At 45.1% G+C, this 12,280-nt stretch overlaps 1 protein-coding gene and 1 long non-coding RNA gene across 7 annotated transcripts in view; one reads left to right on the top strand and one right to left on the bottom strand.

Moving 5' to 3' along the window:
* Positions 1 to 12,280, top strand: part of E2F8 (E2F transcription factor 8) — a 17,405-nt gene extending 5,125 nt beyond the window's left edge. For 3 of the 4 annotated variants that reach the window (XM_047692510.1, XM_047692508.1, XM_047692509.1), the window contains exons 5-13: positions 1,159 to 1,473; positions 1,939 to 2,100; positions 4,141 to 4,278; positions 5,937 to 6,140; positions 6,445 to 6,532; positions 6,791 to 7,310; positions 10,845 to 10,977; positions 11,096 to 11,484; positions 11,817 to 12,280. In XM_047692510.1, the coding sequence (XP_047548466.1) occupies positions 1,159 to 1,473; positions 1,939 to 2,100; positions 4,141 to 4,278; positions 5,937 to 6,140; positions 6,445 to 6,532; positions 6,791 to 7,310; positions 10,845 to 10,977; positions 11,096 to 11,484; positions 11,817 to 11,999 (2,132 nt within the window). In that variant the 3' untranslated portion in view covers positions 12,000 to 12,280. The remainder of the gene's footprint in view (positions 1 to 1,158; positions 1,474 to 1,938; positions 2,101 to 4,140; positions 4,279 to 5,936; positions 6,141 to 6,444; positions 6,533 to 6,790; positions 7,311 to 10,844; positions 10,978 to 11,095; positions 11,485 to 11,816) is intronic. The other variant, XM_047692511.1, reaches the window with a different exon arrangement.
* LOC125079116 (uncharacterized) lies at positions 1,745 to 6,795 on the bottom strand. 3 transcript variants are annotated; one of them, XR_007121044.1, is made up of 5 exons: positions 6,619 to 6,795; positions 5,520 to 5,662; positions 5,033 to 5,169; positions 3,415 to 3,529; positions 1,745 to 2,078 (listed from the first exon to the last, which is right to left on the bottom strand). It is a non-coding gene; the product is annotated as an uncharacterized LOC125079116 (long non-coding RNA). The 3 variants fall into 3 exon arrangements; XR_007121043.1 differs by lacking the exon at positions 6,619 to 6,795 and adding an exon at positions 5,762 to 5,947; XR_007121045.1 differs by lacking the exon at positions 6,619 to 6,795 and adding an exon at positions 5,762 to 5,947 and having other exon boundaries at positions 3,415 to 3,525.

Genomic DNA, 12,280 nt, shown 5'->3' with positions numbered 1-12,280 from the left:
TCATAATCTGAACCTGAAGAGAGGATGCAGGATATTTTAACATAGCACCATCACTTCCTCAAGGGAATTTTACTCTTCAGATACATGTTTATAAATATCAACTTGATTTCCCATTTTAAGAATATGCCTTTCAGATTCATCTATTCGCATATCCTTAATTAGAGCTACGTAGGCTGTACCTTTAATCTAGCGGTAGCTATTGACCCCGTACTGTGCGCCAGGCAATGTTAAAGCTTGGGATGCCATCCATGAATGACAAGAATAAAGTCTTCCCTCCTGTGGAACCTACTTTCCAGTGGGGCCTAATAGATAAGTATGCAAGGGACAGACAGTAAGGAGAGATGATGACAGGTATTATACAAGGCACATAGTAAGCAAGTAATAATGATGCCTGTTGGAAGGTAATACATGCTGTGGGAAAAATAAAAGGTAGAACAGGGCAAAGGGGAACCAGGAGTGCTGGGAGTGTGCTTTGCAACATTAAGTGAGGTGGTCAGGTCAGACCTCCTTGAGAAGATAACATCTAAGCAAGAACTTGAAAGAACGGGGAGGGGGCTGGGGTGGGGAGTAGGGAGGGCTTCAGAAATGGCAATTTCAGGCAGAAGGAATAGCTCACTCCAAAGGCCTTCGGACAAGGGCATATCTGGCTGTTTCCAGAAACAGCAAGAAATCTCAGTGCTTTGTGCCTATCATATGACCGCTGTGTGTGTGTGTGTGTGTGTTTGCACATGCGCGCATTCACATGCTTTGAAGAATAATATAAAAAAAAACAGGTAATGTGTGGAATTTCGATCTTAAAGACTTATTTTTGCCACTTACTGGCTCTATATCTTGGGGTGAGCTACTTAGCCAGCCTGACCTACTGTTTCCTCCTCCGGAAACTGAATAATAATACCGGCCTCACCAGTTTACCATAGACATTTCCTCCGGCTGCATGGCCCATAGTGGGCCCTCAATGAATGCTTCCTCTCTAATTCATATTCTTGGTACCCTGTGAGATCAGAAACATGTCTTCCTCGTCCTCACAGTCTTTGTCGAGTGTAATGAAATTCCCTCATCCAGACCCACTGATCAACAGACCGTGGGAGAAAAAGTTATTCTGTTCTATAAACATTACAAAGTCTGATCCTAGTACATACAATTGCTCATTCTTTGCAGATGTCGAGCGGCGACGCATTTACGATATTGTGAATGTCCTAGAGAGTTTACACATGGTGAGCCGCCTGGCTAAAAACAGGTACACTTGGCATGGGCGACATAATCTCAACAAAACCCTTGGGACTCTGAAAAGTGTCGGGGAGGAGAACAAGTATGCCGAGCAGATCATGATGATCAAAAAGAAAGAATATGAACAAGAGTTTGACTTTAGTAAGACTTACAGTATAGAGGATCATATCATCAAATCAAACACGGGCCAGAACGGACACCCAGACATGTGTTTCGTCGAACTCCCTGGAGTGGAGTTTCGGGCAGGTAAGCGATGGTTGGAGGCGCCGGGCTGCACAGCACTTCTCAGAGGCCTAGAGGCAAACGTTCCTTCTAGAATACTGTTCTAACGCTGCACTGCTGTGGCGGCTGCGGCTGCTTTTTTTTTTTTTTTTTTTTTTTTTTTTTTTTTTTTTAATTTTTTCAGTGTTCCAAGATCCATTGTTTATGCACCACACCCAGTGCTCCATGCAATTCGTGCCCTCCTTCATACCCACCGCTAGGCTCACCCACCCCCCACCCCCCTCCAAAACCCTCAGTTTGTTTCTCAGAGTCCACAGTCTCTCGTGGTTCGTCTCCCCTGACTCCGATGTCCCCCAATCCATAACATGTTAAAATGCAGCAGTTGTCAACTGTCTGATCAGGTTGTGGTATTTTTAGCCTTGTTACTTGAGAAGTGACTTGTCCCTTCATGAATTTTAATTCTCTAATCCTCCTCCTCCTTCTCCAAAGCTTCTGTAAACAGCCGCAAAGACAAGTCTTTAAGAGTGATGAGCCAGAAGTTTGTGATGCTGTTTTTGGTGTCAACACCCCAGATAGTCAGCCTAGGAATCGCTGCCAAGATCTTAATTGGGGAAGACCGCGTGGAGGACCTGGATAGAAGCAAGTTTAAGAGTAAGTGTCGTGAGGGGCACCTGGGTGGCTCAGTCATTAAGCGTCTGCCCTCGGCTCGGGTCATGATCCCAGGGTCCTGGGATTGAGCCCCACATCAGGCTCTCTGCTCAGCAGGAAGCCTGCTTCTCCCTCTCCCACTCCCCCTGCTTGTGTTCCCTCTCTCACTGTGTCTCTCTCTGTCAAATAAATAAAATCTTTAAAAAAAAAAAAAAAAAAAGTAAGTGTCGTGAGCACCGTGGACTTTTGGGCCACTTCGTAAACACCTACGAACTGACTGCCAAATACATTTGCTATCCTGACATCGTCTCTAATTACGCTTCTGTGCCTTCACTTCATCCCAGAAACCATGATCGTACTGTCTTTCGCTAACTTGTAGGGTTCAAAGATATGTATATAAGTGCTCTTTATATGTCTGGCACTCTAGCTTATAAACAGTTCCTTAAAAGCTAACTCCTTGGGTGCTGTAACTCTGTCCCCACTTTGTGCACGCGGACTCTGTGTTGCCCAAAGTCTAAACGAGCCAGTAAAATGTAAAGTGGGTCCAGACCCAGGTCTCTGCTCTCTGATGTAAGCGTGTAAATAACTCTCCTAAAATCGTTCCCTAGAAGTGACCTATCTGCAGCGCCCTTGGTTTGCCATTTTGAAAGAACGGTTTTAGCTAGATCCGCTCAGAGCAGGAAAGGGGCTTGGACAGGTTTCTGACGCTGAGCTCTGCCCACCCAGCAGGGACAGGCTTTGCGGGAGCCTCTAGGAAGAGAAGCATGTGGAAAGAGGGGCTCAGCACAGGGCGCTGGGTGGCTCAGTGGCATAAGGCCTCTGCCTTTGGCTCAGGTCATGATCCCAGGGTCCTGGGATCAAGCCCCACCTCCCCACCACCCTGCTGAGCAGAGAGCCTGCTTCCCTTCCCCTTTCTCTGCCTGCCTCTCTGCCTATTTGTGAACTGTCAAATAAATAAAATCTTAAAAGAAAAAAAAAGAAAGAGAGAAGACCTTTCTTTTAAAAAAGGCTCAGCAGATGGGAAGAGCCTGTTGCGTGCCAACCTTTCCTGGGGCCACATCCAGGCAGGACATGAGGCTAGCCTAATCGGGGCACATAGTGGGGAGTGCCCAAGAGCTCAGACTCCTTTCCCATCCCTGTAAAGCTACGCTGGTCCCGCGAGAGTATAGTCAGACATCCCCAGCTTCATAGTGTCTCTATAAAGACAAAATTAAGTCGAGAGTAAAGGCAGTAATACCAGCAATTGGCTTGGGAGATGTGCAATTTCAGAAAACAGTCCCCGTATTACCGATGGGCCGTCTGCTTTTTCTGACTCACCAGGCTGCTTGCAGCTCTCCTTTTCACTGGTTAGTCCCGGCATCAGAAACCATTCTGGGAACTGCAAATGTGTCATTTGCCAAATCGCCAGGGAATTCAGAACCTTCTGGCCTGGCTTTGAAGAAGGAGCCCAATTTGTGATTTTGTACTATCAAGCCAGAAGTAGAGACAGAATTCTCATAACAAAAGCTTTTAAGATACATTATGTAAGATTTGTAGATTTCACAAATCTCTGCTTTGCATATAATGTAAAGACAGTATAAAAATTTACAAATTTTATGGGTATAGAATCTCCCATGCTTATGATGCTAAATAAATCTCATTGTTATAAACTGTCACAAGCAGGGAAACAGTACATTTATCATCGGTGCTTTATCTGTTCATAAAACTCTTCTGAATCCTCATTAGAAGACGCCCAGCAATGGAAACTTTTTATTAAAAAATTTGTCACGTAGCTCCCGATAGAAGGATCTCATGAAGGTTTTTTTCAACTGTTGTCATTTCAAAATTCAGTACCCGCAGCAGCTGAAGTCTTTTCCATATTTAAAACTATTTTTTGTTTGAATTAAAGCAGTAGCACCAGAATAACTTAAAAGAGTCACATTTTCCTCTGTCTGACGTCGATGGCTAGGATAGCTCTCTGAATATACATGAAGTCCTTACGAATCAAAGTCCTTTAATCTTTCATTATTCCATTAAGTGGTATATATACCTTTTATTTTCCAGCAAAAATTAGGAGGTTGTATGATATAGCTAATGTTCTGAGTAGCCTGAATCTTATCAAGAAAGTTCATGTTACAGAAGAAAGAGGCCGAAAACCAGCTTTTAAATGGACAGGCCCAGAAATCAGTCCAAGTCCCAGTGGTATGTATTTGCTTCCCTTCGCTCCTTGCTTCGTTGTTCTGAATTAATGCACATTGGGAGCTATTCTCTCTTCCCCTCCCTGCCCACCCTCCTACATGGAAAGAACGTATATAAGTTGTTGGAAAGACAAAGACGGTGCCGATAGGGAAAGTTTGGCTATGGGTTCTATCAGCAACCTGCGGTCTAAAACACCTCCTACCCTGTACCCAAGAGGCAGAATCTGTGTGTCTAAAAGAGCCTGCACACACTGAGAATATGAAATGAACTCATTCCAGTATTAATATTCTAGTGTCCATCTTGACTCCGGGGCTCTGACATTATACATTCCACCAAAGATCCCACGCCGAAATGTTTAAAGTGGAAAGAACACCGGCCACGGAGGCAGAAGGGAGCTTAGCCACTTATTAGTTCTGTGGCCTTGAGCAAGTTGTATCTCCAAGGCTGTTCCCTCGCCTGCGAAATGGAAAGAGCAGTGGTACCTTTGCAATGTTACCACAATGCTGAATATGCATTGACTCTTGAACAGCACAGCGTTTAGGAGCGCGGTCAAAATATGCATATGACTTTGACTCCCCCAAAACGTAACTACTAATAGCCTATCACTGACCAGAAGACTTAGCAATAACATAAAGTCGCTTAGCAAATACTTTGTATGTTATATATATCGGGTACCATATTCTTACAATGAAGTAAGGTAGAAAACAGAAAATGTTACTAAGAAAATCATAAGGAAAAGAAAACACATTTACAATACCTCACTGTAAAAAATCCGTGTACTCATTGCCGTTCAAGAGTCCACTGTAATCTCAGAGAGAGGTCCCTTGGTGCAGGGATTCAGAGTGTAGGTTCAGGGGCCAGACTGACGGGTTCATATCCCAGGTCCATGTTCACCTGAGAGACCAAGGTCACAGTGTGTTAATATCTCTGAGAAGGGGTTGCATTTCCTAAGAAGTTGTTGAGAATGTCTTACTCCGTTTAGGCTGCTATAATCAAATGTCATAGACTAAGGGGCTTATAAACAACAGAAGTTTATTTCTCAAGTTCTGGAGGTTGGCAAGTCCGAGATCATGGCACTAACAAATTCATTGTCTTGCCAGAGCCTGCTTTCTAGACTGCTTTTTGTCATAACCTCACAAAGGTAGAACGGACTAGAGAGCACTGTGGGGCCTCTTTCATAAGAGCCCTAATCCTATTCAAGAGGGCTCTACCCTCCTGACCTAAGCACCTCCCAAAGGCCCCACCTCCTAACAGCATCCCATGGAGAGTTGGGATTTCATCCTGTGAACTTGAAGGGCCCAAAAGTCAGTCCATCGCTGTGAGGGTTGCCATATTTCATCGGGTTAGGACTCCACGGATTAGAAGATGCCCAATTTGGAGTGTGTATCTGTAAGAAAGAGAAACCAATAGTGATTACACTCTAGCACATCACTGGTTGGTTGTAAGACGCAAGGGATTTCAGCGATGTTAACATGTGAAATCTTACCTCAGATTAACAGGGTTTTGTGCCCAAAGACTTTCAGATAGCGTCTGCCCCAGGCTCAGTGCTCTGTTACTGTTGACACTTATATTCCTAAAATCGATCTTGACTACACTTGGGCTTCAGCACCCACAAGGAACTCAAGCCGGCTGGGTTTTGACCCCTGCCTTCTCTCTTTCAGGCCATGGCCCTGTCCTTCCTCTCCCCTGCTCCGATCTGGAAGCAAAGCGTCCTTCGAAAGACAACTGTGCCAAAAACCTCTTCTCCACGCGTGGGAAACCGAACTTCACTCGACACCCATCTCTTATCAAACTGGTAAAGAGCATAGAAAGTGACCGGAGGAAGATAAATTCTGCCCCCAGCAGCCCCATCAAGACCAACAAAGGTATGTTTTCAGGTGCTGCTCAGAAGAATTCCTTTTTATCGGCTTCTTCAGCTGACTTGATCCCTACGGTACTTGCTAGAGAACCATTTCAATACCCTTAGACCCGGACCCACTTGAAGCCTAACCCATGTCTGAATGAAAGGGTAAAAAGTAATTGGTGGGTTTTGTTGTTTCATTGCTATGTGATTTGCGGGGGAGGTGCGTGTGCTCTGTTCCTTTGGCTTCAGTCATGTTTCATCTGTGTGAGCATTCGTTGTTTTTCCTTGACCAGTGTCCCCCCACCACCCCCTTTCTGTTTTACCAGCTGAGAGTTCTCGGGACCTGGCGCCTTTCCCAAGTAAAATGGCTCAGCTCGCGGCTATTTGCAAAATGCAGTTAGAAGAGCAGTCAAGGTAGGTTAGTAATACTTTTTAGTGGCAGGATGAATTATTTCTACATTGCATCATTAAGATTACTTATTTTATGTAAGAATACGCACCAGCCTTGGAAACCAGGAAGATAATCTTTTCCATGACACTTAGGCATTCATTACAGACACTATCTGCTGGTTTCATAAACGCATGGTTTCAATGTGGACCAGTCTAAAGCGATAGAACATTTTAGAGAAAATGTGTTTCCATTGTCTCATGCCTTGAAATCTTGTCTCTTAGTGAACCCAGAAAGAAAGTGAAGGTACAGCTGGCAAGATCCGGGCAGTGCAAACCCGTGGCCCCCCCGGACACCCCAGCAAGTGCTGAGCTGGACCTGACGGCACCATCCCTCATCCAGCCCCTGGGGGTGGTCCCCCTCCTCCCCAGCCCACTGTCACCGGCAGTGCCAGTGATCCTACCTCAGGCCCCTTCGGGCCCATCCTATGCCATCTACCTGCAGCCAGCCCAAGCCCAGACCATGACACCACCCCAAGGCCTGAGCCCCACCCCCTCTTGTAAAACTACAAAATCAAAAGACGCCGCAGATGCCACCATTGAGAAGGCAGCCCGTGATGCCACCAAGTCCGGGGCCTCCACCAGGCCTGGAAGCTTGCTGCCGACGCCCGAGAGACCAGGTGCCAAGAACCGAGACAAGGAGCCTGCTGGAGAAAGAGGTTCCAAGAGGGCAAGCCTGCTCGAGGACGGTGGCTCCAAAAAGAAATTTAAAGAGGACCTAAAAGGACTTGAAAATGTCTCCGCAGTAAGTACAGCCTTGACCTGTATGAAGCTTTGGGAAGTGCACAGTTGATCAGAGGATAATGCAAGAGCTCGTGAAATTTACCAGAGCAAAGGGCAGTTTCTCAGAAGACAAGAAACTGTTCCTTAGCATCCCATAATCCAAACAAAGCCCCAGACAGCTAATCCCCTGACTGGGATGACAGCAGGGACATTTTTAACCTTTGGAGGAAGGGATTATTTGCTCTCTTTTTAAAGCACCACGGGTGGTTGTCCTTAAGTCCGTTTCTCTGTCACATACGGGAATGCAAACACCTGTCGTGAAAGTCTTAAATAATTTACAAGCAGACGTAACCCCAAATGAATGGATGGATGCATAGGGTTCTTTTAACTCCTACTCTCTGAGTCACTACCTAATGTTTGCTTGATGTCGTGTATCTGGCATCTGTTGCCTGGATGAGAAATTGTTCCCTCTGTTTTTACCTTCCCCCTAAAATTTAACCCTAGATTTCTGTTTTGTGTAATAGAAAAGTCAGGCTTATTCTGGCAGATTGTTGGTATGTTGGCTGCATTGGCTTGTAGGGATTGTGATGTTCCAGATCATTTTTCTTCCTAGGTGGAGTTAAGTTCAGGAAGGAATTAACATGTATTAGATGCCTACCAGAAGTATTAGGCACTTTTATCTATGTTATCTCATTTTTCTCCCTCAGGACAATTATATATGGAGGACATTAACACCAAACAAACACCACTAACCCCACGGTTAGAGGGCAGAAGTTAGTCTCCCATTTTGTCCCTGCTATTAGCAAGCTATTTTACTTTTCTGCATCTTCTTTTTCCACATCTATCAAGAATTTATTCCCCCAGTTCTTCCTGATCATCTCCTGGGTATAAAGCTCTGTGCTCTGGATACGCTGGAACCCAGCACCTGCCCTTGATGACTGTTGCTTTTGAATTCTTGCCTCAGGGCCCCGTACAGTTTTTGTGAGGTTAAGTGCATTTATTACATGATAATATACATAAAGGGGCTTGTGATCCTTTTAAGGCACCGTATAAGCTGAAGTGTATTATCTGTAACTGTTGTTATTAAAGAGGCTTTAGAGTTTGTCAAATCTTCCCGGAGGATGGCCTCATGGTAACCGTTCAAAACATCTATTATCTTAGCATAGTATCATTTTGCATTTAATATACATGCTAAGGGGGAAATCACCAAGCTTTGTCTTGATTCTATTTTCTGGGAGGTCCATAATCTCTTTGGGCCAATGGATATGATTTAATAATGGTCTCCTGTTGCTTACATCGTGATTTAGGATTAGGATTTTCAGTAGATAGATTTTTCCATGTCCCTCTGCTTCTTTTCTCATCTCTATGACTTCGTTTTGACCACTTCTCTTTAGTATGGACTGAGCTGAACAGAGAAAAAGAGAGATTAATATGCCAATTCATTCATCAAACATTACTGAGAATCTACACTTCCCACGGGTAGTACACAAATGAGAGGAGGCAGTATCCAATGTGTACACAAACGAACACAGATACATCAAGTAGTGAAGAAGCAGTAAAAATGAAACAGGCTGACGGAACAGGAAGGACGGGATAAGAGGGCTAATGTAGGACTAGATGCGTAACATGCAAGCGGAAACATACCAAATTCATTCATCCTGCTAATAGTACTTATGATTTAAAAAAAAAAAAAAAACCAGAAAGGAATCGGCATTTTAGGTTAAAAGATTTCGTGAAGAATGTAGTTTGTAGGAAATGGAAAAATAATTATTATTAGAGTACTATAGGTTTTGCTGAAGATTTGAAACAATTAAACCAGCAACCAGAGTAACTTGTACCATGAGAGAGTATGATTAATGGTCAGCCAAGAGTAGCTCTTTGTAAAATGCCTAAATCCACCCATTAAGTTTCTGTTCCTGTAGCTTTCAAGGAACCCAACCAGCAAAGCTAGGGAAGCAGCACCAAACCTTTAAGAAACGAAATAAAGAAAGAAAGAACCGTGTCGTGGAACAGTGTGAGCATTGAGGATTCTGAATTCACTGGTTCCCAAGGAAAAGATGGGACCTACTAACAGCTAAATCAAAGCGTAGACTGTTGTTTGGACAATGGTGAGAAGAAAGATCTGGAGGAAGGAAAAAGGAGGGCCCCCAGGTTACAAGAACTGCTTTTAGCTTTTGCCAGGCCTGCTCTTGGTAAGGCAGAAACGGACTTTTCAGGCAGCTCAGCCACCCGGGCAGGCTCTCTGGTGAAATGCAGAGACCAAGCAGGCTTGGTGAGGGATTCACCCAACCCAACACTGGCCATTTCTATTGCAAATAGAACTTTACTGCTTAAAGCTTTTGCTCTAGCAGAAACGGACTTTTCAGGCAGCTCAGCCACCCGTGCAGGCTCTCTGGTGAAATGCAGAGACCAAGCAGGCTTGGTGAGGGATTCACCCAACCCAACACTGGCCATTTCTATTGCAAATAGAACTTTACTGCTTAAAGCTTTTGCTCCATGACATTGGGTCCGCGATATGAATCAATCAGTTCTCTTTCTGATCTCCAGTTTTTGAACTCTGGTGCCCTGACCTTTAGTTTGTATGTTAAGAGCATTTTCTTGGTATCACTGGAAGCTAAAGCACTAGGGGGGAAAAAAAAATGCATAGTTGTATAATTACTTAGTTCTCAATGAGGGGTCAGCAAACTTTTTCTGGAAAGGGCCAGATAATAAGTATTTTTGGCTTCGTGGGCCATATGGTCTCTGTGCTGACTATCAACTCCGCCATTGTCAGAATAGAAGCAGGCAGCTATAGACAGAACATAAATGAATGGGCATGGCTGGGTTCCAATGCAATTTTATTCACACAGCTAGCCCGGAGGCCGCATTTTGGCCTGTGATTTTGGCAACCCCTTTCTCTAAATCACCATTTCTTAAAATGTTTCGCTTGAACACCAATACTACCCAAAATTTAGCTGCCAAATCGCCCAGGAAATGCTACACGCGTCCCATCATCAAAGCCCCTGAGAAATTCTCTAATAACGACAGCATTTTCCTTTGTTCGATTCAGCAATCCCAAGACCTGTTCCACCATGACTCAAGTTGGGCCAACTTGCATCCCATGGAACCAGAGTTCCTCGGAACACTCTTTGGGAAATGACCATCCTAACATGATTTAAGAACAATCCTATAATAATATGACAGGGCCTTTATGGCGTCCAACTGCATTAAATGTGGTTCTGACAGCACCACATCATACCAAAAATTCTGCTGGGGGGACTTGGGATGTCCGTGTGAGGGGGGTGTGTTGGGCAAATTCTACCCTTAAGCAGGCTCACTTCTGGCTTTAGGACACTTCCTAAGACCACCACATCTAGGAAACCAATGGCTTATGATATTCAGGACAAGTGTTGGACGAGGAGAGAGGGATATTGTCTTCCCCTAGCCCTGTGGCTGACCCACCCATAGCCCATACTGTTGGATGCTCTGATAAACCACCACAGAGGGATATGGCACAGGCACATGGCCATTGTCCTTCCATACTTGTGTGTAAAATAAATCTTCCCTTGTTTTCTAGACCCTGTTCCCATCGGGATACCTAATCCCTCTCACCCAGTGCTCATCCCTGGGGGCAGAGTCCATTCTGTCCAGTAAAGAAAACTCAAGTACACTGTCCCCAAACCACAGGATCTACAGCTCCCCAATCGCAGGTGAGTGTACCTAAAACACTATTCAAGTGTGGGTCAGGCTCAAGTTCACGTAAGCCTTGTAAGCTTCCAGGACAAATGCCTGTGCTTTTAAGATATCTTCCCCCCCTTTTCTTTCCAGGTGTTATTCCAGTGACATCATCCGAACTCACTGCTGTTAATTTTCCCTCTTTCCATGTAACACCTCTGAAGCTAATGGTCTCACCAACTTCTGTGGCAGCCGTCCCTGTCGGGAACAGCCCGGCTCTCACTTCGAGCCACCCCGTTCCTGTCCAGAACCCGAGCTCAGCCATTGTAAACTTCACCCTGCAGCACCTGGGACTCCTCTCCCCCAGTGTGCAGGTGTCTGCCAGCCCAGGAGCTGTTCCCGTGTCTCCAAGAATAGAGGCTGTTAGTGTCATATCAGACAATGCAGGCACTCAGCAAGGAAGGGCCACCAGGTACGACTCTCCTGTCCCAGGCCAGAACCAACCAAATGGACAATCAGTTGCTGTGATGGGGACACAACAGGTGAGAGCATTTCCATTTAATGGGCTTTTTCCCCCCCCTTGGGTTATTAAGGCCCAAATATCAGTATCATGGAAGACTCACTTTTGCTTCTCTTCCCTGGAGAGGGAAAGGATGGGAGGAGGAGGAGGAGGAGAAGGAGGAAACTGAAGGCCTAACTGCCTTCCAAACCCTGGAGAAGTACCCAAGGAGTCCATAGTCCACCCGGCCAATTGCAGAAGATGCCAGCTTCCTGCTCAGTGCCCTGCCCTTCCAGTTCCACCCTCCAAGGCTAGTAGGCCGTACCTATCTGTGCGGATTTGACATCTTTTTCCTATTCCTCTCTTTCTGATCAGCCTGTTCCCGTCACACCCAAAGGGTCAGAGTCAGTGGCTGAAAGTTTCTTCCGGACCCCAGGTGGACCAGGGAAGCCGAACGGCCCATCCTCTGTGGATTTTGATGGTGCTAATAAAACCTCCGTAGGAACTCTCTTTGTCCCACAGCGAAAACTGGAAGTCTCCACGGAGGATGTCCATTAATTTACAGATTGGACTCCATTTTAATTTTCTAAAGAGTTGTTCAATAGAGAAGATGTGATGAGACTTATTTGGAGAATATATTCTCTGAAAGTACTGTAAATATGTTGGGGGTTTACTTAATTTCAAAGCAGACACTTGTTTACCTACTTATATACATACATACACACACACACACACACACACACACCACACACACACACACACACATATTTGTACCAAGTTAATTTCAGCCGTCAGAGTTAATTTCAGCCGTCAGTCCTACCGGGTAAAAGCAAAATGTT

Source organism: Lutra lutra, chromosome 10 (genome assembly GCF_902655055.1).
Source record: "Lutra lutra chromosome 10, mLutLut1.2, whole genome shotgun sequence".
In the NCBI taxonomy this organism is placed as follows: Eukaryota; Metazoa; Chordata; class Mammalia; order Carnivora; family Mustelidae; genus Lutra; species Lutra lutra.
This window is presented reverse-complemented; position numbering and strand designations above follow the sequence as displayed.